The 26,875-nt window shown below is 35.5% G+C and overlaps 1 protein-coding gene across 2 annotated transcripts in view; it reads left to right on the forward strand.

Moving 5' to 3' along the window:
• UHRF2 (ubiquitin like with PHD and ring finger domains 2) overlaps nucleotides 1-26,875 on the forward strand; it is a 75,405-nt gene that overhangs the window by 39,718 nt on the left and 8,812 nt on the right. For both annotated transcript variants that reach the window (XM_072359230.1, XM_072359231.1), the window contains exons 5-9: nucleotides 8,294-8,403; nucleotides 13,387-13,573; nucleotides 17,972-18,095; nucleotides 18,470-18,577; nucleotides 22,490-22,594. In XM_072359230.1, the coding sequence (XP_072215331.1) occupies nucleotides 8,294-8,403; nucleotides 13,387-13,573; nucleotides 17,972-18,095; nucleotides 18,470-18,577; nucleotides 22,490-22,594 (634 nt within the window). The remainder of the gene's footprint in view (nucleotides 1-8,293; nucleotides 8,404-13,386; nucleotides 13,574-17,971; nucleotides 18,096-18,469; nucleotides 18,578-22,489; nucleotides 22,595-26,875) is intronic.

Consider the following 26,875-nt stretch of genomic DNA (forward strand, 5'->3'; position numbering starts at 1 on the left):
TATTTGAAGAGATCATAATGTGCTTTCCAGAATCCAGTATTGCCTCATTTACGTTACTCTGCTCTAGGGATCCTGTGTCAAATCATCATCACTGTAGCCAAAGCTGGCCTTGAGTTTCACATCTGTTGACCAGTTCTGTTTATCATCAGCCCTAGACACATCTCCTTGATCACCTGTGCTGAAGCTGTCAGTACACTCCAGAAATTTCTTAGGTTGCATGTGTTCCACTGTGTTGTCATATCCGAGTGCTTGAAGTTCAGACCCTGTGGATGTGGTACTTCTTTCTGCCTGAAGAAAGCCTCAGATGTTTACTCCCACTTCCAAGGTACATAGCAGGCACTCACTGTAGCATTACCCATGTTGTTCTGTCTGCTAATCTTGACCCATGAGCTCTCTGACCTGTTAACGCATAAAATTCAGCTTCCCTCCCTTCCTTTCTAGCCTGCCCTTCCCTGAAGAGTGTGTATTTGTTCATCACAACACTCCAGTCTCAGAAGTAATTCCACCATGCTTCCATCTTCCCAGTGAGATTGTAACTATGTGATAATTACTCAGGCTTTTGTAATTTTCCTTATTTGTTCCCCATGCTGTGTGCATTAGCATACAGTCATTTTCAAGGAGGCACCCAAGTGTGCTGATTCCACAGGAAGGGCAAAAGAGCTTTCTCCATGAGACTAGTCTGCTAGCATTTCCTTCTTTCAGTATCTACCCTTGAAGTGATTGCACTTCAGCCTTGATTTGTTAATTGCTGTGTTCCTGCTGATCATGCCACATTGTTTGCTTGCCTACCCCATTCACAGCTTCCTCACTTGTTTGTTGAAGGGATCTCCTTAATGGTTTTACCCAGAAGTTACATACTTGCCTAGAAATGAGTAATAATGCTATGATCACCAATTCCAAACATATGCAGAAGAATTAGAAATGCTATACTGCCATTATTCAGTAGCCACTGGGCACTTAAATGGTGGATTTAATGTTGTGTGTAATGGAATTTGCCATCATGGCACAATTACCTGATATAATTTGTGTAAAGAAAGTTGACTAGTGGGAAGAATGAGAACATTCCATAATAACTGACCCTCTAAATGCCAGATTAATTATGACTTTCTGTCAGTGTGCATACTTTCTGACTTTCAGGAGTTCTTGGTAATAGGAAATTTGTCCTGTTTTGAGTGGGAACATCCCTAGATGTCTTTTTTTTTTTTTTTTTTTTTTTTTTTTTTTTTTTTTTTTTACGCTAATGCTGTCATGTCATGTATATTCAAAACACAAGAATCAGTAATTATTGATTTTGAAGGCTGGAAATTTGGATTTGTCCACAAGCAGTTCTCATTTGCCTTTAGATCAATATTTGTGGGTGTTTTTTTGTTTGTTTGTTTTTTAATTCTTACAGTTTTAAGATTTATACCTTCAGTTTTCCACCATCTCTTTCACCCTTCCTTCCTTCTTCCCTTCCTCTTTTTACTTCCTGTGTCTTTTTCTCTTTCTCTATCTCTCTTTCTTTCTCTTTTCAAGTGCTTTGTTTATTTATTTACTTGTAGAATTTTTGTTATTGTTTATGCATTTTCAAGATTATTTCTATGTTATTCTTTACTTTATGAAAGGCCTTTTATCCTGATGGGATGTTTTTAGTATTAATGGCGGTGTTTCTTGTCTTTCTTTTTGAGCTGAGATTCTCAGTTTAACTGTGTACACAAATTGGTCTCATGTTTTGACTGTGTCTAAATTCTCTGTGCTGTGTTTACTCTCAGGAATGAAGGAAAACAAAATCTCAGTAAAGTCTTTTAATTTCTTCTAGTAAGTGTGAACTCTAATTTTGACTCTGCCTCTTCATAAGGTAAAAGAACTTGTTGATTTGTCCAGACCCCTGGAATGATGTGAGCTGTCTTTGCATTGTGTTGTGCCTTGTGATTCAGCCCAGACAAATGGAGAACTGTACTGAATCCATGGGGGGGTCATGTCCTGTAATAAAGCACAGCTGTTTTATCTTTGTCTTTCAAACATGAAGCCTTTGGTTTCCATCCTTGTATATCTTCAACGAACTTTTTTTTTTTTTTTTTTTTTTTTTTTTTTTTTTTTTTAATGGTACTTTATAGATGTTCTGTCAGCTGCATGTTTTCACGTGGCAATAGAATCTGTGAGTGACCATTTAACTGAGCGGATGTTGTAACCAATGTCAAGTTCTTTTCCCTTTTCCGGGCTGGGGACCTTTCTGCAGCACCATGGACAGGTCCTCAGCGCGGGTGCGCCTCCGGGCTCGTGCAGGTCCCGGTGCATAGGGCAGGGTTTGTCCTTCCTTCTGCACCGCCTTTTCCTGTTCTCGGTAGGTTTCGTGGCTTAGAGCAGTCATGCTCCTGAGCTACTCTGGTAAACAGATTATTAGGATTTACAGATGTGACTTCCTGTCCTTTAATGCCAGTGCTTTCATGCTTTCCAGATATGAAGTTTATGTCTGTTGTTCTAATATTCACCTACTTTACAGATCCCAAACTAATGAAAAAGGATTGTCCCTGCAAAGAAAGCTTCTCTTCCATGTAATGACCTATAACATATTGTTTTATAAATGCAAGAAGCATTGTGCTTACATCTGATGTTAAAAAGTAATTTCCTGGCTGGTTTATGTATGTATTCACATTGTGAATATGAAGGTTTAGTAGTAGGGAGGGAGGTGGGGTGTAATGAGTGTTCTGTTTTGCTTTGCTTTACCTCATTTTACATTATTTATTCCTATTAGGTCATAACTTTTCTAATAGTAAGGTCTTCTACTAATCCTGAAAAAACTGTCTTGTGTGTATGTATGTATGAGCCATAATAGTGGCTCATATAATATAAATAAATAAAGTTGAACAAAAAGCACAGCTAATACTACTCCGTATTGTAGCTGTGCATTTATATGTTCATGGTAGACCAAATGAGGGTGGAATGCTCTGGAATAATATTAATAATACTGTCATTTTTGTACTTAGTGCAAAATAAAACAGCCTCTTTGTAATTTTGTGCACCTTTGCACAGTTTGGTAAAATCATCACTGCAATGTGCAGTCTTTATGTGGAAAGATACTAGTAAGTCATCTTAAAGAAGCCAGTTTAAAATCAAATCTTTATTCATGTCTGGTGAGCGCTGTAATTGTATGGGAATGTTTTAGCCTTTATTTAATTATGCAAATATTTTGTGTTTACACGCTAACCAAAGTTATGGTTACGTTGAAATGTAAAGAAAGCAGTGATAATTTTTACATTGCAATCACAGAACTGTAGGGGTTGGAAGGGACTTCTAGGAATCATTGAATCCAGCCACCCTGCAAAGCAGGCCCCCTCCAGCAGGCTGCCCGGGTGGGCATCCAGGTGGGTCTGCTCCCTGGGCAGCCTGTTCCAGTGCAATATTTTTGCTCCAATATTGCAATATTTTATATTGGAAAGAGATATTTTCAATTTAACATCTTTTGAAATATAAATACTGTCTTGTATATTTGTTTTAATTTCTGAAACATTATTTTGGTTGATAGTGACTAAATAAATACATTAAAGTGAATGGCAGAAGGTCTTTTGGATTGTCGAGAGTAAATTTCCACAGAGACTATGTATTTTAATGGCACATACCCAATTCCTTAGCCTGATGATTTTAATGTACTCATAATGCTTTTAAAATAATGACTGTTAAACATTGTTCATGTGCTCTGCTTAGGAACTCCGTTTTTATTTATACAATATTTACTCAAGTTTGTATTTTGAATTTTAGTGCATGTTGGTTTTTTCCTTTTTTTTTTTTTTTTTTTTTTTTTCCTAATTTCACTATGGTAATAAAAAATTATAAAAGTTATAAAAATTATAATAGTTATAAAGCCAGAAAATTCCAGAGGGAGGTCTGGCAATTTTAAGTAAATCTCTCAAGCTGTAAGAACTGATAGAGTATTTACGGTGTGGTAACTTTTCTAGCACCTTTTGCTTTCTTGAAAGCTGACCTTTGAAATATACAGGATTATGCTCACATAATGTGCTTCTAGTCAACTGTGGTTTCACATGTCTAGAGTGCTTTGCAACCTGAAATTGTAGAGAAAAAGAAACATGAAGGGGGGAAAAAGGGAGTAAGAATGTTCATTTGAAGATTTCTTTGTGAGTATGGTTAATTTGTCAAAAAGGAAATCTTATGTTAGGAATTCTGCTGTATTGCAGAGTTTGTTTGCTGTTGCTTGAGATTTAATTTCTTTAAAGGATTTAGTTTACTTACATGAAATTCAAGTGCAATCTCACTATGTTTAATGTATACCAAGATTTTTTACATCCCATTTTTACTGTGGTAAGGTGAAGACTTTAGAAATGTGTCTTTCTTGTTTGAAAGGTGTCAGGATGTTTCTTGTGTATGCTTCACAGAATAATGTAATCACAGTTGTACTAGATAATCATATTTTAAAGATAAGTTATGCGTGGTCTGATCACTGAAGTTATTGTGCATGTTGTTTGACAGAATTAGTCTGAAGAACAACTACATGAACTGAACTTTTCAGCTTTGGTAAGGCTAAACCTGAAAGTTAGCAGATGCTACAATGGTATCTGAGCTTCCTCTAGATCTGCAACCGTGGTATTTATTTGAACATTCTCCCCTTGTCTAAAACTTGCGATAGTTTTTGTTTAATTTCCATCTTATTCATAGTAGAAAATACCATGTTTTCTCTAGTTCAAGTACCAGGTACATGTTAGTGAAAACTTAGTCTAATTGGTGTTTTCTGAAGAGATTTTTTTGCCCTTTAAGATTTGCTCAGTCTGTTAACATCCTTTTTTTTTTTTTTTTTTTTTTTTTAATTGTGTATACATGATGTGGTGCTACCAAACCACTGGGTACCTTAAGCAATTTTTGCACTATTTTGCAAGTGCCTTCCTAGAAGTAGAATATAAATACAGTTCTATATTTTGCTAATTACAGAAAATGAAAAAAAAATAGTATGATGAGCTTCAACACTTTGAGTTTAACACGATATAGGTGTGACTTTCAGTAATAATGTTGGTCATTAAACCCATTACTTCACATTTTATGGAACTTTGTATTATAGTACCTTTTGGTGTACTCATGTCGTTCAACCAATTTATAAATCTCTTACTGTCATTTCTGAAGAAAAAAGTGTATTAATCGGTGTAGTTAAAAGTAATTTTCATACTTTAATTGATCCATACTTGCGGCTTGTTGAACATAAAATTTCACGTTATTTAGGAGAAATAAGACATAATTATGTGTTTTGGTTTTAAAATGCATTCACGGCTTACATGTTATATTTCAAATAGGAATTAAAGGATTCAAGTTGGATAGCTAGGCAAATGAGCAAAGCAAGCAGTGGTATAGATAAGAAATGTGTTAGAGTAATTAGGTTCATGGCCTTGAAAAGAAGCAGGAGTGCTCTAGGTTTATTTTATTTTTATTTTTCATTTCCGCATACATGTGTGGGGTTTTTTTGTAGATTTTTTTTTTTTTTTATGGTAGTGGCGTGCTGTTTTTTTTTTTTTTTTATTATTTTGTTTTTGTTTTTTAAGCAATCTGGGACTAATAAAAAGCGTAGGGTAGTTAAGAAACCACTCCCTGGGGTACAAAAAATAAGCAGGGAAACTGTGATGCTCTGAGAAGCTCCATCTGTATTTGTTGTATTTATGTTTTCTGACCAAGATTGGGTACAATTTTTGCTCCCTATATCTAAATGCATAATTTTTTGATTGTGAAGTTGTGGTTGCGTCCTAGATAATCCAAAGGGATTCTGCATGCTACTGGAGAGGAGTTTCAACTCTCCCTTTCCCTGAAGTGTTGTACTGATACCCACAGGCTTTTTAAAGGGGTAGTCATTCTTAGAAGTACTCTTTTACATCCTCCAGGGAGGATTTTCTAGGTAAATAGTTCATTTTAAACCAAAGCTGGAGAGTTTGCTCAAGCAGATCTGCAGATGTGGTGACAGCTGAAGGAATTTAAGTGCTATAATAATTCACAGAATGTGGCACACTTTGCAGTGCCTTCAGGTACAAACAGAAACTGGAGTCCAGCCTCCAGTGTGAGTAGTTGGGCCATACAGTCTTGTCCAGATTGAGGTGCACAAAATTAGCCTTCCTGTGTTCACTGCACTGTATAGAAATATAGATAAATGTGAGGGATGTTTCCTACAGTGGATTGAACTGCTTTAAGTAATGCCACCTAGCATGCAAAAGACAATTATCTTAAAATACTTATTTTCTTAGTCACAAGAACAAACTGTTCTCTATCACAGTGATGTATTTGCATTGATGTAGCATTTGTATGTTCTGTTGAAATATCCCTGAACTCTGAAATTTGTTAGCATTTGTTGCTCGTGCATATGGCTAACAATGGGAATTGCTTCCCTCCAAACACTGAAAGGAGTTGAAAGGGTCGAAATAAAAACAGATGCCAAAATGTTGGTAAGTGTAAAAGGCAATTATCGTGAATCAAGACACCATCAAAGTCCTCTCAAACTCTAGTTGCTTGGAGATCTAAACCACTGCAGAGCTCAAGGCCACCAAAAAGGGTTTTGTTGCTTGTGGGGTTTTCTCTGGCTTAGTTTTCTTCTGCCTCAGTTATGCCAGCATGTGGCAGAGGCCAGGAACTGGTGTCAGCACAAGGGAAGTGGTGGGAGCAGACAATGAGATGAGGGAGAGAGCAAAGCCTTTCTTTCTTCACAGAGATGGCTTCTTTTCTGAGAACTGTGGTCTTAATGAAGGAGTAAAGGCACACCCTCAAGCAAAATATTTGGGCAAGTCAAGTCCTAAATTCAAGTTACCACAAACTATTAACGGACAAATAGCAACTTTTTAATAGAGCATCTTAACTTACATTTCCATTGGCTGTTTCATTTGTCTGGAACTACTTTGCACTTAGGAGGATATGAAGGCTTTGTGTCTGCTTTGATAGTGAAACCCACTTTGAGGCATCAGTAATGAAGAGGCAGAAACAGTAGTAAGATTTAGATGGGTTATTTTAACTAGGTGCATGTTTTTTGTGGGTAGATACGTACATAAATTTCTTTCCCATACTGCTTTTAGCAGTAGTAAACATGCTCCCCCACACATTCAGAGCTGTGAATCTGATCACATTCTAACTGCTCCCATACACCAGACTACCAGTCTGGCAGTCTTGGAGATGTTCTGTTATTATAGTTAACCTCACTTACTATGGACAATAATAGTGTTTCCTTACCTGTCTATAGCCTGATGTAGTCCTCCAGCTAAGATCTTTTGGTAGGAATACGCCACCTGGCTGTCTTCAGAAGGATTTTTATATCCTGTCTGTGAATATTTCCTACAAATACCCTATAAGTAAGGCTTAGATAATTTGTACATTCTTCAGACATATTCTCAGGCGCTTGTGTAGTCTAATTATTTGAAAGAAACATAACTGATTGTCTGTGCTTGGAGAACTGTGGCAATATTTAATGATTATCCTTAATTATTTGTTTTCGTTATTTCTGCGTAATGACACAGTGAACATTAGTTTTGGTTAGTAGAATCTTGCATAACCTATTTGAAATACCGAACTGTGAACAGTACAATACTTTCTTGTGTTTTTTTTTTTACTTTTCATTTGGAAAGTGTTGGATTCGTATAATGCTTTCTTTCCCACTGCATTTATGTTTGGATTAGAATCCTAGTGAGTTCACTGGGAGAAAGCAAACACCTTTTCTCTGTGGAGTCATAAATCATTTGCCTGTTGTGGGGACGCTGCACTGAATTCTGTCATTGGAATTATTACTCTTGTTAGATAAAATTCAGTGTTGTTTGCAGGACTGGATTTTAGTTTTCCAAAATATTTTAGAAGCCTTTTGAAGCTTTCTATTAGTTTACAGTTATCTCCTTTATCGCTTTTCTTACTCTACAGGTTCCAAGTAGCGTCTGTTATTGTGTATTTTAAGACACAGTCCTGATTTATTTCTATCAATATATTTTCATTAAAATGTTTACTACGCTGTATTCAAGAGGATATGATTTCTTACTGGTTTGCCGCATTCAGCCAACAAAACAGTTTTTGGTTGTGGAGGTAGAACTTCAGTGTTATGGATGGCTGTCAACAAGGTTGTACTCCATTACATTTTGTGATGTGGCAGCCAGGTAATCTGAGGGTAGTGAGCTAGTCTTTTCTTCACGTCAGTGTAATGAGTATGTGTATTATGCAGAATATTTTGTGTGAATTGAATCAGTATTGATTTAAAAAAAAAAAAAGCCAATAAGATTTTTCCCATTGCTTAGGATTCATAAGTTACTGAATCTAGATCTGAGAAAGTAAATTGAATGTACTTTTTATTTTTCAGAGGCCCAGAAGACACAATAAATGATTGTAAAATCCTTTTTATAGAGGAAATGTACAAGATTGAAAAGCCAGGAGCTTACCCACTGACATTTGGTGATGGAGATTTCAAAAGTATGTGTTTCTTTTTATTATTATTATCATTTGAATAGACCAAAAATTGAGTAATTGAATGATGTTTCTTTAAAAATGAGAACTGGAATGCAAAAAGTAATAGTAAATATTTCCATAAGCAGGAAAACAGTAATGAAATTCTTTTTCTGTTCTAAAACTGTGTTTACTATAAGTTGACTTTTAACATCTTTGTTCTGTGAGTCATGAGCAGGGAAATGGGAGCATTCCAAACAAGCTGTGTAGAGTGAGTTCATAATGATAAAGTTGCTAAACAATTGCTCAGGTCACCAGAAATTCTAAGACAATTGACATATCATTCAGACTTCTAATATATCAATAAATGCCAAAGACAGAACCGGTCTGTGATACTACTCTTTATCCCTGTTGTTACATAAGAATTATGTTTTTAAAAAAAAAAAAAAAAAAAGACTGTATGTCAAAGCTATTAGTACTGTGAAAGGAATCGGATAATTAATATTTGAATGTTTATTTGGCCCAGCATAACAGCATAACCCTTCTATAAATAACTGTGTCTTATTTCCCCTTTCTCCCCACAACCAAGGGAAGGAGTTGATGGTAGCATATATAAAAAGTGATGTTTGAAAATATACTCCAGTTAGGCATGTTAAAATTTCACTATTCACAATAATGAGACCGAGACTGATCTCCAGCTTTACTAGTAGATGTTTCTGAGTTAAAAAATGAAGTAGACACAGAATAGAGATAGACTCCAGGTCTTTTGCAGAGCTTTTGTGGGTAGCTACAAGTGCACAAGAAGTAGTCTGCTTGCTGCTTATTTGCAGGCATATGAAGAAACAATCTTCTTTTTTTTCTTAGAATGCACTTTCCATTTGTAGTGGTGCTCTGAAAGTGTAAATATTAATTCTGTAAATTAGTTTTTCCACAACTCTTTTCTTCTTACTTGTGATTTACTTTACTCAGGTAGCTCACAAAAAAACCAAAACAAACAAACAAACAAAAGTGTTCATCTTATTAGTAAAATCAAAGGGATTTTGAAACATCTAACAACGTGTATTTGTTCCTATAAATTATATCATGAGAAATTTTAAACATAATGCATTACATTAACACATTTACTTATTTTGCAAGTATAATTACTTATGAAACTTGTAAAAAACCATAATTTTTCTTTTAGTTCTTCTCACACGTATTCTGTTTAATGAATTAATTTTGAAATGTGTTTGTGTGTTAAGGAAATGAGTAATTACTGTATTGGTGATCATACAAAATTGGCTTAGTAGGACCATTTGAGTCCTGTGTGGGTATTTATTCATTGTGTATTCTCTGTTTCTTGTGCTGACTGTTGTTTTTGCTCAATTGTCTCGAATTCAAGCTCTTTATTATCGCTTTCATCATTGCCCTTTCCTTTTCTGTTCATGTGATTCTGCTTTTTGTAGTAAGCTGTCTTGTCATTGCTCACTTCTGCACAGTGCACATCTGTTGAGCTGTAAGCTCGTAGTACAGTCTTTGCCTCTCAACTGTACTTCTCTAGTCCTAATTTGTATTTAAGAATTTTAAATAGATATGCATATATCTGCATGCATAGCTGTTTCATCCTACATGTATGCTATGAAAAATGTATGATTTTGTTCCAACAATACCAGGTGAAATTTACTGGCCTTAAATGCTCCATGAGACCGTTGTGAACACAACCAGAAAGTGCACTTACTTTATTTTTGCTACATGAAGCTGCTGTCTGTGTCCTTTCTATAAATTAGAATAACTACTCAGCTGGATAAACAGTGCAGGAAAATTGTTTGTCTGTGGTTATATGTTACTTGGGCTCTGTGCACATCGATCAGGAAAAAATGTATATGGTGTGTCAGTATAAGTTTAGCTGTTGCATTTAAATGCAAGGCAGTAATTTTGCTGTTATTGAATGGGAGTCTAAGTTCTGCCGTACAGGAAGAAATGTCAAGGCTAAAACCTATTAGAAAATTAAGAAGTTACGTACTTGTTAATAAATATCAAATGTTTCTATGTAAAATGGATTTAATAGCTGGACATCAACCTACATTATTTCCATTAGAATCAATACGAGTAAAATAAACATGGGATAACTCTTCCTGTAAAATAAGAGAACACAAAATAATGTGTACAACCCAAGTGTACTATGCTGGTAGGGATGAACAGGCCTGTCTCAGTATGGCCACGCATATTCAGTGTATTTCAGTAATGAACAAGATTAAGGCAAAAAATGGGAGAAATTAAAGTCCGGTAATGAAAAAGACAGTTTGAATTTCATATGTATATTGATGAATGTCAAAAACCTTCGGGTATCGTTGAGCTGAATAAATATGTCAACCTCTGCTTGCTTAATTTATTTTAAGATTGTTTCTAATCTTTGACCTAAGACACTAGTGTTGTAATGGAAAACAGAGTAAATTTTGTAAGCCTAGACAACCCACGGTGCTAAGATAGAGATAAAAAAAAGATCTGTGTTTTTTGTTTTTTGGTTGTTGTTTTTTTTTTGTCTAATGTTTGTTAGATGAGGTAGAGTGTTTCTGTAGGGAGAGCTCAGCCATTAGTTCTACAATTTTTCAAAGGGGAGGCAGTTTACCTGGGGTTTCATCAACCTTTTCTTGAATTGATATTGACAGCTTGGACAGATCAGTGAGTTTTGCCTAGCTCTTCCAGAAATACCACAGGTATACCTGTGTGCAGATTGATTCGTTACTCTTCAGATGCTTTCTGAAGCATCTTTCAGATGCTGAGACACTTTTTGAGTGTATCTGATCTGCCAGAGTCAGCACTGGTGGCCTTACAAATTTGCTCATCATGTTTTCCATGGTGTCTCACCAGTGTTCTATCTGTAGCTGGTAATCTTGCATTTTCAGTCATTCTTTCAAGTTTTTCAACTTTTCTGTTTTTTTCTCTTAAAAATTGTGGGTAGGTGTACTCCTTCCATTTGCTAAAAGTATTGCTCAAGATCATCCAGAGGGACTGCTGATAGAAAACAACATTTAGCATTCCAGTTCCCCCTTTCTGATAGGACTTTCAGTTTAGAGCTTCTCTCCACAGAAGTTTTACGCTGTTATCTTATTCATGTTCATCACATTTTCTGTGATGTCTAGTATGTTGTGAGGTTGGATTTTTCCCAAATAAGAAGAGAACGATATTTCCATGAGCCCATGGTTTTTCCTTTGTTCTTTATATGTTTAGGAAAGATGTAAAAGTATCCAGAACTCTTTCGGTAAATTGACCCTATATCTTTCTATTCAGGAACCAGCTCTTAAAAGAAGGATTTGTGTTGATGGCTTATGTTATGCAAGCAAACTAACTTGCAGTGAACTAATAAGCTTTCCAGCTTCTAAATGCATCACCTTAAACAATAGCTCATGGTGAATAAAAACAAGAAGTAAAACTAAGAGAAGATGAAAACTTGTCTTTGAATAGTGTTGCCTTATGATGAGTCAAGGAATGCTGCAGGGGAGGAGATACCCAGGGAGTTTAGAAATTCTAGTCTCCTATAAGACTGTCAAGAGGACAGAAGTCCTTAAGTATAAAAACAATTCAAAAGTTTCTCAGATAAGTTTTCTCAGACAAACTATCTTTAGTGTTGGTATTCCACCTATTTCAGCTTCATGGTTAATTTTTCTTCCAGAATTGTATATGAAAGAACATTTGCTAGCCTAGTTTTCCCTATTCCCCCTTCCAAGTTTGCATTGAGATTTTCCATTTAGATTACAGCAAGAGAGTACATGTTAAAGTATTCTTGCAAACTGAAGGCCATTTTCAGTAGATGAGTTCAGAAAATGGGTGAAGGAAGTTCCGTAGTCACCCTTTCTATTTTTGTATATTCTAAACTTTCAGAAAATGATCTCTGAATTATTTCAGTTGTCTGGATTCCTACTGCAAGATCTCAACTCCCAAATAGCTTTCTAGTCTTCCTTGCCTTCCGATTCAAGAGCACTTCTTTCATATAAAAAAATGTTTCCAGACCAGCTTGGATGTACTCAGTAATTGTACTGGGCTAGTTTAAGCTCAAATTCACTTCCATGGCATTTCTGGAGGATTTTCACACAGAACATGTATATGAGCATGTAAAGACTTGCTTATCCTTATAGTTCCCTTTCAACTCAGGATGTTCTATGATTCTATGATTTTTATTTATTTATTTATTTATTTTAATTTCTTTCTTGTAGTGAAGGATTGCTTCAGCACTAATCAAGTTTTCTTGTGGAGTCTTCTTTCAATTCTCTGGACTTTCCATTTGCTTCAGTTTTGGTTTAGTTTTGTTTTTGTAAATCTTGTAAGTTTTCCTATTTGTATTCAGTGTTTTTTCACTGTGTTCTTTCACATCTGTTTTAGGCTACTAAATACTTTTCTGTTCTATAAAGGCATTTTTTCCATCTTTTGGAAAATCAGTGCTGATGTTTGTTGGTTTTTTGTTTTATGTAAGCTCTTGAGTCCAAATTTCCAAGGGAGCTGAAACAGGAAGTTAGTGCTTTTTTGTGTGTTAATTAAACTGCTATTGTGAACAACTGATGATTTTAGGGTGCTTACGAACTAAGACAGTTGATTCTTCCGTGCAGTTCTATACTTAGTTTTAAGGGGAAAACAGCTGTTCTAGATTGTAGTGGTTCCTTTTTTTTTCTTTATTTGGTTGTTACCAGTTACCTAGTTGCAGTTTCTTCATGGCTATTTTTAAGATTCCTCCAGTGAAAGACTGTGCAAGGTTCTATCTGTAGGGAGAGTATGCAGGTGGCATCTTGGGGGTGCTGAGGCACGATGGGCTTGTGGGGAGAGAAAAAAAGAGAAGCTCTTTGGGCATTCTCAGCACTGCTTGTTTATACAAAGAAAACATCCCTTTAGCCTGTGTAGTGAAATGAGAGTAATTATGTGGAAAGAATTCATTTTCAAGAGGGTGGTGTTCAAGTGCATAAAGAATTGTTTCCTATTGCTACAGTAATACTGTTTTCTAGGATACATGGCATTTGACTTTTTCTTTGTTTTTGACAGGAAAAAGTGGCCCTGAGTGCAAGCACTGTAGGGCTGATCCAGATAAGGAATGCCGGTTTTGTTCGTGTTATTTGTGTGGTGGAAAGCAGGATGCTCACATGCAACTCCTGTGTGATGAATGTAATATGGCTTATCATATATACTGCCTGAACCCTCCCTTAAGCAAGATACCAGAAGATGAGGACTGGTAAATATACAAGGATGATTTACTTATCTATATTACCATTCTGCACCAGGTACCTCTTTGTTATTTGCACCTCATGAGGGACAGAACTGAAAAATATTTATAATTCTGTTTTTCACCTATCCACTTAATATATTATGTTTTTTGTCAACATATTTTTTTTTTAAAAAATCATTCATAAAGGATTAGTAGTAAGCTTTAATTGTCATTACTGGGTTTAAAAAACTGATAATTTTATTCATTTTGATCATTATTATATTGCCTGACCTGATTGTATTTATCTGCAGTAGTTGTTCCCTTGTCTTTTAATGTTGTTCAAACTCTTTATTGAACAACTCAGTTTCCTCACCTTTCTCTTTCCCTTCATCCTCTAATCCTGTTATTGGCCCTGTGCTGTGTCATTCCTCTATCTTCTGATTGCCTCTACCCCATTACTTTTTCCTGCTGCAGGAGATCTACAAGCTTTCCATTCTCCATTTCTACTGTCCCTGGCTCAGTCAGCAGGAAAACTAAGCCATCTCACATTGCAAATCAAGATATTTGTATTTTGAAGTTAGTCTGCATGGAGCCAGTAACAGCCAGTTATCTTGGGCTGTACCATTTTTTGTCTTTATTAGCTATCCACAATTTATACTATTCATTTTTTAACTTGTCTGTGGTTTAGATGAGATGCTAATCCTTTATAAATGACTATTAAATAGAACTTCATTCTAATAAAGTTTTCCATGATGTAGACATCATTAAATGTCTAAGATGTCAATAGATAACATTTTATGGAATGTATTTGGGCCTTGTGATTAATCTTTGAGGAACTGTATGCTTCAGCTAAAAATCTATAGTGGTGTGGAAGTTTCAACATTCTCTGGAAATACATATCTCAATCTATTATACTGTAGTGGATGCCATGTTCAAAGTAGGTTTGTGTATTGGTAAGTGTCTAACGCTGTGCCTGTTTTCTGTGGCACTGCAGTTTTAAGGAGCTACTTCAGTGTTTATGCTGATGTGTGATTAAGCAAGTGAGAGCACTAACACTAGTAGGTGTTTATCAGTGCATACGTTTGGCCACACAGATATTATTGTATCTTTTTCTTATGAAATTGCTTTATTGAGAAGGATTGTATTCGCTGTTTCTTAGAGGAATTGCTGGCTTGAAACACTATCTAAAAATATTTTCAATATTTGCTGTAAATACGTACAGGTTGTTGGAACTAAAAATAGCATTTATTTCAGTATTGCCTGTGTACTTTCCACTTCTTTCATATGCAAAATGACAGTATGTTTATGCAGCAGTATTTATTATGCAGCATATTAATCCTAAGTGTCTCCAAGTTTGCTACCGTCACGGCAGGTTGATTGTCTGTGCATGATATCTCCTTGCTTCCTACTAATTGCCAGCATTAATGAGTTGATGTCAAGTATCGGAAACTATTCTCAACATGCAGTTGTTTTTTTTGTATTTATTTACTATAGTCCTTAAACACTTTTCTTACCTGATAGTGCTTAACTTTTGGACATACCAGCAGAGAGTTCTTTTTGTATTTCATTCGTAATGTTCATTCCATGCATTCTTATCCAGAACTACAGCAATATTTAGTCATGATAAAGTTTCTGATAAAAAAAAATAAATAAATAAATTATGCTTCAAATGTAGACGACCCCTCTCCCACAAAACCTCCAAACCATTTGTTCTACTCTGAGAACAATTTATTCTCGCCAGTTCCTCCTGCATCTTCGAATGCACAGTGTGCTTATTGGCTTACTAATGCTGAAATATCACCAGCCACTGGTGTCTCTTTCTAGAGTGCTAAGATTCTCTTGGTCAGCTGTGTGCCTCAAATGATTATTCTGATTAGTTATTACTGGTCTGACTTGCACTAGCACCTATTCTTTTTCAAAAGCTTCTTATGAAATGTTCTTAGGAGCTACCCTAACTACTTCAGGCTGTTACAAAAAATAGTTTGAGGAATGCACATTTTTTCAGTGTTGCAATTGTTTTCAGATCTCCCTACTGTCTTCCAATAGCATGACCATAACTAAATTGCATAGTTTTTTTCCATACAGAACACGATCTCTTCTGTAGATGACCATAGAAAAGGTGAATTGACAGACAGTATGGCCTTTTTAATCTCTCAGGTTATGGGTTAAGTGCAGGTTTACCTTTTGCTAACATTTCTTGCCAATAGATTATGTATTTCCAAAGTAGTTGAAGCTTAATTCATATAGTGTAAAAGATACTCATAGTATTCATATAAAATATCTTGCATGAGGGCTATCAAGCATTTTAACTGCTTTTTTGTTTGCTTTGTAACAATAGGAACCTTAAGATTTGTTTAAGTAAATAAATTGCTGCATCTGTGAATTAAATCACTGGGTGGGAGTGGTACTGGTATGAAGACGTTGTCTCTTTTACTATTAATTTTGAGATACTTAGTGATACCAGCCCTCTGCAGTCTTAATGATTGGCTCAGTAGAAGTTGTTTACACTTGGCAAAACACAGTCTCCTATCAAAGACAGTGTCTGTGTCCTCACACCTTCTTGGTATCATAGAATGGCTTGGGTTGGAAGGACCTTAAAGATCATTTAGTATTCTTTCATACTGCAAAGGGTGATGGCTATGTGATTCTTAACTTTGTGCTTAATCCGGTTTACTTCAGAAGTGGAAAAATCTGGCAAACTACCTGTAGGGTATTAACCCTGTGCTTTGGAAAATGATTATAAGGTTCTTTTTCAGAGAGGGGGGCTATCAGTTTAGCACTGATGCTATACACTATTTAGTATTTCATACAAACTTCAATGTAAAGAGTATGTAGGTAGTACGGTTGCCCTGTCCTGAAGCAGGGAATGTCATTGTTAAACTTGTGAACTTACATTATCACACATAATCACACGCAGGGTTGTTTGAGTTGGAAGGGACCCTTAAAGGTCGTCTAGTCCAACTCTCTGCAGTGAATAGGGACACCTACAGGTAGATCAGGCTGCTCCAACACCCATAAAGCCTGACCTTGAGTGTCTCCATGAACGGGGCATCCACCACCTCTTTTGGCAGCCTGTTGCACTGCTTCACTACCCTTATTGTAAAAAAATTTCTCCTTATGTCCAGTTTAAAACTTCTGTCTTACAGTTTGAAACAGTTTCCCTTTGTCCTGCCACAACAGACTCTGCTAAAGAGTCTTTCCCTTCTTTCTTCCAGCTCCCTTTTAGATACTGAACTGCCACAATCAGGTTTCCACAGAGCCTTCTCCTTTCCAGGCTGAACAAACCCCAGCTCTCTCAGCCTGGCCTCACAGGGCAAATGTTCCTTTTTTGAAGGTGGCTACTGCATGCTTTTTTTCAAACAACTATAATATCATTTGGAGCGTTAGTGATAGAGAAATTCAGCGTCTTGAATTATTTTTTTTGTTTCTTCTTATCAGTATAATTTTGTTATCTTAATGGTGCAACACTTTTAATTATGAAGGCTGTTCCTGTGGATGTTAATCATTAGCTCTCCTGTTCATTACCAAATGCAAATGTTCATTAATAAATTCAAAACAGTAGTAGCAGTAGCAATAGTAGCTGTAATGATGGTAGCAGTGGTAGTCATCTAAATTAGGTTATCAATGCTGCTGAAGTCAGGTTTCTTCCAATAAGGCATATGTGCCAAAGTCAGCCTATAGCAGCTGGAAACATGGACAGTTGCCTTTTCACTGCCATTCTTGGAATGGGATGAAAATGTTATTAGAAACAGTAGCAGGACCAGTGTACTGCTTTTCCCTCTGTGCTGTAGTCACTACATACTGCTATCTCCTTCTTTCCTACCAGGTTGACTTTGTGTTAGTTGGAATGATTTCCAGTGCTATATATCAAGTGCCTTAGGCATTGTGGGGTAGGACTGAGCGTGTATGTGTATGTATCTGTGTGTGTGTCTGTCTATTTGTCTACACATTGCAGGGTTTCTTGGCTCTGTTTCACATTTAGCTGTCTGTAATGAAATGTAGGTCAGGAGAAGCAGAAAATAAGGGTAGAGTGGGCAGGACATACAAACAAACCATAACCCCCGGTCAGCAGCATACTCTAATCTTGGCTATCTTCTTTACATGGTCTGAACAAGAGAGGACAGAATGAAGAGAGAATACAGGAATCATGGGACGTCTCACGCATCATGTGAGAAGGAATAGAGAAATGTATTGCCTCTAACACTCTACCTTCAAAAAATATTGAAATGCCCTATTTTAAAGTTGACAGTGTTTGCTTATGTTGGGTTTTCTTTTTCACTGCAGGCTTTAGCTGCTTGAGAGTGGTATATATTTGCTAGCTTGACATATTCAGTTGAGATGAACTGATTGACACTATTTTGGCCATAGGAAATGTATTGCCATTATTATGAAGTAATTGAGAATTTACTAAAACCATTTTTTTAGGTATTGTCCTTCCTGCAAAAATGATTCTAATGAAGTTGTAAAGGCTGGAGAAAAGCTCAAACAGAGTAAAAAGAAAGCAAAGATGCCATCTGCCAGTACTGAAAGCCAGAGAGACTGGGGCAAGGTAGAGTGTATTTTAGAAATAGCTATTACTCTAATTGTTCATGTATGTGCTACATCTGTAATTATATATGCACTACACAAAATTCAGTACTGGGTTGCACAGACGGTAAGACAATGTTGAATCCTGCCCACTATTGACAGTCAAAGAGGTGGAAGAATTATTAAGTTGACTAGAGGTAAAAGCAAAAAGAACAACTCCCAATCCCCCCCAAAAAATGTAAGCTCACGTTACTTAAAACATTCCTTTTAACAATTCTTAATACATTTTAATGTATGTCTTTATTACAATGATTAGATTTCCTGACATCTGCATCTCATTTTGTGACTAAGCTTCAATATCATAATACTAATTCATTCTATGGGATGTATTTTTAGGGCATGGCCTGTGTTGGTCGCACTAAGGAATGCACTATTGTTCCTTCAAATCATTATGGGCCCATTCCTGGTGTTCCCGTTGGGACAACTTGGAAATTCAGAGTTCAGGTATGTTGTTTCAATGTTATCTGTAGCTGAAGTAAGAATAATAATATATGAGTTTGACCTTAGCAGAAGTTTAAATTGCTACCTGTTGCCAGGACAAAATAAAGCAAATGCATTACAGTACTGGAAGTCAAGGCAGTTGTAGTGTAATAGAAGCACACTGATTGTATGGTGCAGCTAACAAGTAGTGTTCTGAGATATCTGAATGCTGTCGTAATTAGGATAGACAAATTTTACTTGATAAAACTGTAAGTAGGACACTTAGTGAACTGTCACCACACTTTGGAGATTCAGGCTGTGGATTTCAAGAACAGTAGATGATACAACTATAAATAGACCATATTTGGGTTTGTTATTTTTTTTGTTCAGACGTAACTAATGTCCAGTTCTTCATTTAAGTGGATGAACATGTTAAGCCAACATAAGTCTATACTGCTAGGCAATGATCTGCTCAATCAGAATTTTCTCCTTCTTGCACACTCATTTTCTGTTGCAAGTATTTATTAGGATTTATGGTAAACTAGATTGGTTAAAAAAAAATCTGGCTGAAAAATGATGTCACCTGGGCTGAACGGGCTGTTAATTTTCCCAGTCTGTTTCACATGTTGGTTACAGAGCTGCTGTGGCAATACATGGAGGAACTGAATATTTATCAGGTGCTTTATTTGCATATATATAAATAAATATAAATACATGCATATATATGTATGAAGGATTCTTCATATCAAAAAAGTTGGAACAAACAACAGCAATTTCTTTTTTTTTGCCAGTGCTATTTTTTGTGGTTTTGAGATGTCCAATAATTTGCAAACTTTACCGTGATCCAGTTTTTCACTTATTTTTTATTTTTCATTGATTTGGTCAGGAAATAGGTAGTTCTTCATTTTCAAAATTCAGATAATTCTTTGTCTCTTGCGTGTGTTGTGGATGGTAACTAAGTGTTTTCCATAATATCTGGAAGAATAGAAAGGTGGGTTTTTTTCTAAACTTAAGGAGGAACATGACAAGCTTCTCCTGATTTGTTTTCTGAACCTTCCATCACCTGCTTTCTTATGAGAAGAAATGTTTTATTATTAAACTGTTAGAAGAAAACACTTAGCAGAGTTTTCTTCCAGTTGAGGTGTCTTCACTCTGTCTGAAGAAATCAGGATTTGGGATGCTGTGCAAACTTTAAGGATGATAAGGTTTGCAGCACGTATTTTCCACAGTTCTTGGTTTATTTTCATGATAGAAAACAGAATAATGAATTTCAAAACTGAGCTAATTGGTTCTTTCTCACCTTAATGTGAATGTTACCATCAATACGAAGATTATAATTAATTACCTGTTCTCTGTACAATTATTCTGCTCATTTTCCCAGTGATTTTAACAGGCAAGTAATTGATTAAGAGGTAAATGCCATTTTCTTTCTTTGGGATATTTTGTTGACCTATCTATGTCTGAAGAAAATATATATATATATATATAGGAATTAAAGTAGTTATATTTTTACTAGTTTCCAGATTAAGCATGGTTTCATAACTAAGAGAGGTTTCTAAAATCAGGAAACAAGAAGCTTCTGAAGTCAACTGTGCAAACTGAAAATCTCAAAACCGAGCTTTTTCACTGCTCCAGCAGTAAAGTTTTGAGTTCATCTTTCTATTAGAGGTTTTATTGGTGACACAGAAGTTGATGGTTTTCAGATCATTCTAGTGCTGGTAGGGAAAAGGAACAGAATTAGATACCTGCTTTTGTCAGAAACTTGAGTAAGTATGATAATTTTGTGTATAAGTGTGGATGTGTAGTACAGAGCAAAAAGCAATTACCACTTATACGTGACCATTTAATTTTTGTGCAAACCAAACTATTTTACTTAGTATATATTTTAAAAAAAAAAAAGATTGAAATGTTTCCTACATAGTCATTTAAACTGAACTTATGCATTTCTCATATGACCAGTATTCTTTATGAGAAATAGGCTTGTCTCAGCAGATCTATGAGAATTTAGAGACTGTAGTTTCTTTATTTTTTTATTTGCTTAGTTTTTCATGACACAAACTCTCTTTTCCCTAGAAGGAATTTGACTAAGTATTGCTTCTGAAGAGAGCATCTGAAGAGCATCTTTGGCATGAATTACTTACCAGAATTCATCTTTGGGGTGAATCACCTACCAGAAACCTAGATTTAATTTGATAAATCCTGGAAATGAAAGAAGGGAGGGAGGAATGAATGAAAGAATGTTTGATACAGCAGGAAAGAGGAGCACAATAGTGAGGCCTTTTTGTTCAACATGCACATAAATAATCTGGAAAAATTGGCAAATAACTGATAAAGTTAGGTGAGAGTACAAAGTTGTCATGCATAATAAACATGGGGTGGGGAACAGTTTTAATTTCTTTTGAATTATATTGGGCTTTCAGCTTCTTTCATCATTATTATTTAGGAAAGATCTTCTAGTAGATAGTTTTGAAAATATGCTGTTTTAATGCCCAGTAGTGGTGATAAAAAAAAGAAGTGAATCAAGAGTTAAAATATGTCGAAAGGAGGGACTAGAAAAATAGCAGATACTATCATCAACAATCATTAAAAGAATGGAATGGCTTTAAAACCAACTGAACAAGACTTTCCATACTTGAAGTATGCTATGGAGATGAAGTTTGTAAAATCTAATAGTACTGTTTAAAAGGCATAATTATGGAACAATATAAATACACACTTATGTAATACGGAAGAGTGTCAGAGCAAAGATCAGGTGCCTGACTCAAATGGAACAGGCTAGTTGTAGTTCATAAGACAAGCAGAACTCTTCTCTCTTAGGTACTATGGATTTGAGAATTTTTAAGTAGCTTAGGAAGCCAGGGCCACAGGCAGCTAGATGCTGAGAAACTATTGTATGTGTGTGTGTTTTTCATACTTTGCACAGCTGCCTTCTCTTATCTGTTGTCAGGAACAGCATTTTTTGCCATCTGGACATTTTGTCTGATGTGTTGTAGTATGATGAATGTACAAGACTATACCAATAGAATGTAAACTCTTACAGAAGTTGTTACAGGTTAAAGGTTACAGGTTGAGAGGTATGGAATCAGAAACAGGTGAGGCCTAGACTTGAAGGAGCATGGGGAGATATGAAGGATCCTAATTGCTTTTCTACTGGGAGTTTTACTTCTGTTAATTGTAAACTTGCATCACATACTGAGAAAACGTGTAATTTAATATGCTATCCTCTTGTTAATTCACGAAGAGTTTTTAAAATTTAATTTGAGAATAGCAAAGGTACAGTTAATACATAAATTTCTGTGGGAAGTGTATCCCAGCAGGCTTTAACTGATGTTGAAGGTTTATGTTACAACAGCAGCTTTCAGGTGGTCTGGTTGCAGCTTAGTTGCATATTCATAACCTGAGAATAGTCCTGGTTGGATATGAGCTGTACTTTATTGCAAGGACTTTTTCATTAGGCTATGTGATTGTATTCCTCTGAATTGGTCACAAATTAGTAAGTAGCATATTACTTCAGTGGTATCTGACACAGTGATCTTTGCACAGGTCACTGTAGCCTTCCATGATTAACATTTGTCAATGATGTTACCAAATCTCAATCTTCTATGAATTTTTGTAAATGACTGTGCAAAGTCCAGTCTTAAATACTGCTTACTGAAAGAATAATGGAAGATTTTCACAGAGAAGAAAGTGTGTATTTTTACCTTCCAGAATCACTACTGCCGTACATCATCATTCCATTTTTCAGGTGTCCTTACTTTTGGCTTTTCTTCATTAAAAGCAAATTAAATTCTCACTTTCAATAGCAGTCTTACATTAACTGCTTACACAGATACCGCTATACAGTTTTTTTAAGCAGAAGGTTCACTGTTAGAAGTGACTGTAGATGACTGATTAGTTGGATAAAAATGTTAGAAACTACTGTTTTTCTGTTGCCAGGTGAGCGAAGCAGGTGTTCACAGACCACATGTGGGTGGAATTCATGGACGCAGTAATGATGGAGCTTATTCACTTGTTTTAGCTGGAGGATTTGAAGATGAAGTGGTATGTTGTTTATTGAAGCAATGATTTTGCTGTTCTAAAACACTAATGTTTGTAAAAATAGAGGATTATGAGCCTTCCTGCTTATACAAATATGACTGTGAGAAGAATGACCTCTGGTAACAAATCAGAAGTTTTCAATGTTCTGAGGAGAAATAGGCATATTTATTAGGGAATGCGTATGCGTAAGCCAAATTTTACATCATATAGGGTGGTTAAATTTCAGCGTGCTTTCAGGGCCTGAATTTAGTATTATTTAAAAATTTTAATTAAGTGTAAGTTTTACATTTTATGTAGACATTAATATTTTTATTGCTTTGAAGTAAGATAGATGCCACATTCTATGGATTTGTTTACATAATGTGTTTATTTTAATGAAGCAAAAATAAAAAGTTTCTATGAAATATTCCATGAAGCTTTGAGGACTCTTGACACCTACTGGTAGATGCTTTCAGAACTTCTCAGGAAAGTCTCAGTAACTTTTATTATCATCCCTAAAGTTGCTGAACAATTTTCTGCTTTGGTGTTAACATCTAAATGGAGCAACAAAAGCAATTGTGTTGCTAATCCAAACTGTAACTGTGTCCAGTTTTCTTCTCCATACATTGATAAATGCTTCTCTAAGAATAGATCACTGTTCTCTGCAACTGAATAATGTTTGTACAAGGTACATCCCTTCCTGCAGATCTCTTCCACAGGTGGGATTTTGAATCATGCATCAGGGAAGGATAAAGCAGTAAGCAATCTGTTGTTTTGACAACATGCATAACTGGTAGTCACCAGGAAAAGGGCATTGGAGAAAGAAATAAGCATCTGAAATAGCATTGGAGTGCAGTGTATTTTTTGCACCTACCTTCTGATGCTGCTGCAGGATGTTTTCTCTGAAGATGTCTTTTTGTTGAGCCAGTCACAAGAGGAGGTACTCAGTGTTGGGGTATTTTAATATTTCCTTTGAGTCAAACCCAACCCAAGCTCTGGGACCTTGAACTGGTGAATCCTAGGAATATGCTCAGTAACTGTAGCTGCTGTCTTAGTATGCTGAAGATATTTATTTGAGTTGTGTTCTTTTGTTTGTTTGTTTGTCTTGGTGTTGATACAGATGCTCCCTTATTTATGCAGCTATCATTATTCAGTTAATACTGTTTAATAAACTTATTTGGATCTTTTGCATGCCTTTTCCAGTTCAACAAAGTGTCATTGTGGTAATATGGGTTTTATGGACATTTAGATACTGTCTTAGCCTTGGTGGCATACATATTTTTCAAAAAGAAAAGTTGGGGAGAAATACTACAATACCTAAAATTGTATATGAATGTCAGGGTTGCTGGTTTTTAGGGGTTGTTTTTTTCTTGCAGTTTATGAACAGAGGTGCAGGGGAAATAATTTTTATTCCCAGGTGCATTTTTTTCTTCAGTTCTTTTTTTTCATATCCCAAATTTTACTTTTCGGTTTTCTTCCATTTCACCTGTCTTTGGCAAAAAGTTTGAAGTGAAATTCCTACGAAAATATCCAGATAAAAATAAACCTCTACACAATAAGTATCGTCTTTCTTCCATTCAAAATTTTAAGTGAAACTTTAGATAAAATCTACTCACTTCTAGTTACTTTATTGTATGTAAAGAATGAAAGTGGCAGCTCTTATTTGAATTGCAGTAGTATGACATAGTAAACTTGTGTGCAAATTTTCACAAGAATGAGAAATAAAGGCACTTAAAAAATTATTTTATTGAAGGGTTATAACCTTTATTTATGTATGATTTACGCAGTCTGCTGATGTGCCATCAGCTTAATTCTCTTCTTGTAGCTTTAAATTAACTGTTTGCTATTGAGGTAAAATAATTGCAAAAATGTATTATAGGAAATTCACTATCTTGCTTTCAGATAACGTCATTTTTATGCTATGTCATTGGAAACTTAAGATTCTGCTTACCCAAACTTGTCTGCAACTGTGCTTAAATTGGGCTGTTCTGAGTACTCTGCAGCAATGAGTTCTGTTGGTAAAGGAATTGACCTCAGGCTTGGAAAGGGGTACAGTCAAAGCTTGTGAAATAAGCATTGTTTGAAAGTAACTTTTATGTGAAGCCTTGTCTCGTTTGTAATTAAATGAATGTAAAATATTTGCTTGTTAGTCTCATGTTTAATCTTGGATTTTAGTGACTCTACATTGGTTACCTGTTAATGATACAGTTTTAGTTAGCTTTCAAGTCATAATTAGCAACCATAATGGGAACATTAGCTGAAGAAGTTAGATAATTCTTTAAGAATTCATAATTCTAAAAAATATTTCAGAATAGACTGAAGCAGTTCCATTGGTGGTAATGATGCAGTGCTGGTATTGTAGTGCATTGCATACTTAAAAGGCTTTACATTCAAATGTGAGAAAAAATGTTTTCTATCTAAAGACCATCTTGACTAACAGGCTACCTAGAAAGATGTGTTATTTAGTGCAAGTCTCACCTGGATCGCTTGAATCCAGTGTGAACCCTCCTGAAAGAGAGAAGTCGTATCCTAAACAATTTTTTTTGTATTATCTTTCCATGCTATGTTACCAAGGGAACAGTTCCTTGCAGATTTTCTCTCCTCTGCTTTACGCTACTGAGAATCCAACATAACAAGTTCATTACAGCCTTTACATTGAGAATCTATCTGTCACCTGGATTGAATAAAGAGCTGAAAACCTCGTGTCTGATGCCATGAAACCTGCTGTTTTCAATTGCTGTCTTGTTTTTGAGGTTTCAGGGCCCAACTAGTTTGGTACCAACTTGTCTCACATTACATTGGAGTTACAATTCAAGTATCTCGTTATACAATAGATGCTAAATATATTTCTTCTCACTCTTAATTGTTATTCACCCACTCTTGCTACCTTTGATACTAAGGATGCACTTGACATAATCTGTTGGATGGTAGCTTCACCACTCACTTATTACTGGTGTTTTAACTTTGCACAACAGTTCCTATTCTGTGAGTCTGTTATTCCATATTGTTGGCTACGAGTCCATGCAAGGTGCTAATGCTAAGAAACACATTTCTGCCATCATTTTTCTGAATTTCATTGTCCTGTCTGTACCACATGGTGTCCAGAATTATTTTCACATTCTGATAAGCCTTAGTTTGTTGCAGAGATCCTTTCTGTGAAGTCTGGCTGTTAGAACTATGCCTATGAACAACAAATGTGCTTAGATTCTTTCTTGCTCTATTAGTACATTTTCATGGAAATATTGGTTATATTGGTATCATCAGTCTATTCCCTTCATAAAATTTTGAAGGATCAGTTAAACTGTACTAGTCTTAGTTTTTCCATTTTATCAAGCCATGAGTTTCTTGCAGGACTTCATTTTGAGTGAAAACTAATAAAGTTAATTCTTCTGATGTTAATCCTTTATTTAAATGCAGGAAATAAAATAAGAATGAAAATAACATTCTAATTCTGTGTGTAGAAACACACCTTGGCCAAATATATCAACTTGGCTTCCTCAACTTTGCTAAAACTTCTTATTCGGCTCTGGGCATATTCAACAAGCAAATCCATCTATGTTCTTGTTATCATCATCACAGTCATCTGTGTAATCTGCACATTCCTTTTGCTGTTATTTATTTAGCAATCATTGACAAAAGACCAAACAATCAATTCTATGATATCTCTTTTTAAGCAATTTATTTCACGTCCTTGCATAGTAAATGCCTCTTGTCTTTTTTCATCCTTCAGTCTTATAAAATTGTTTCATATATTTTTCCTTGTACAACAGAATTCTACTTCCAGTTGATTTTTTTGTTTTCTTATTGTTTTTTGTTTGTTTTTGGAGATTCATTGAATGCAGATAAGGAGACTGTTTTAGGAAAGGGTGAACTAGGATTTATACAATATCTTTGTTAGGTTTAGAGAGGTTTTTTTTCCCAACTTGACAACACGTGCTTTTTTTCATCTTACATCTGGACAAATCTTTGGAGTGAAATACTCATATACTGCAGCTGAATTTCTTTTGGGTTTTCCCTACACAGATGAGATAAATTCTATAATTAATTTATGGCCTTTGTGTACAACCAACATTTCTATTCCCAATGTCCCATTTTTCTGCTTTTGTCAGCCGTGAAATATCTGTAACAGTCCAGCAATGGATCCACAATGTCAGGCTGTTAACAGTGTTGAGAAATTGACTGTGTTGTTCAGAATGTTACAGCAAAAATTCATGGAAACTTTACTTTCCAATGAAGTATTAACCTTATACTATGGATTCATGCTTTGTACAAAATTTGTGTCTCCATGAAATATCATTTTAAATC

This window comes from Excalfactoria chinensis, chromosome Z (genome assembly GCF_039878825.1).
Source record: "Excalfactoria chinensis isolate bCotChi1 chromosome Z, bCotChi1.hap2, whole genome shotgun sequence".
Lineage (NCBI taxonomy): Eukaryota > Metazoa > Chordata > Aves > Galliformes > Phasianidae > Excalfactoria > Excalfactoria chinensis.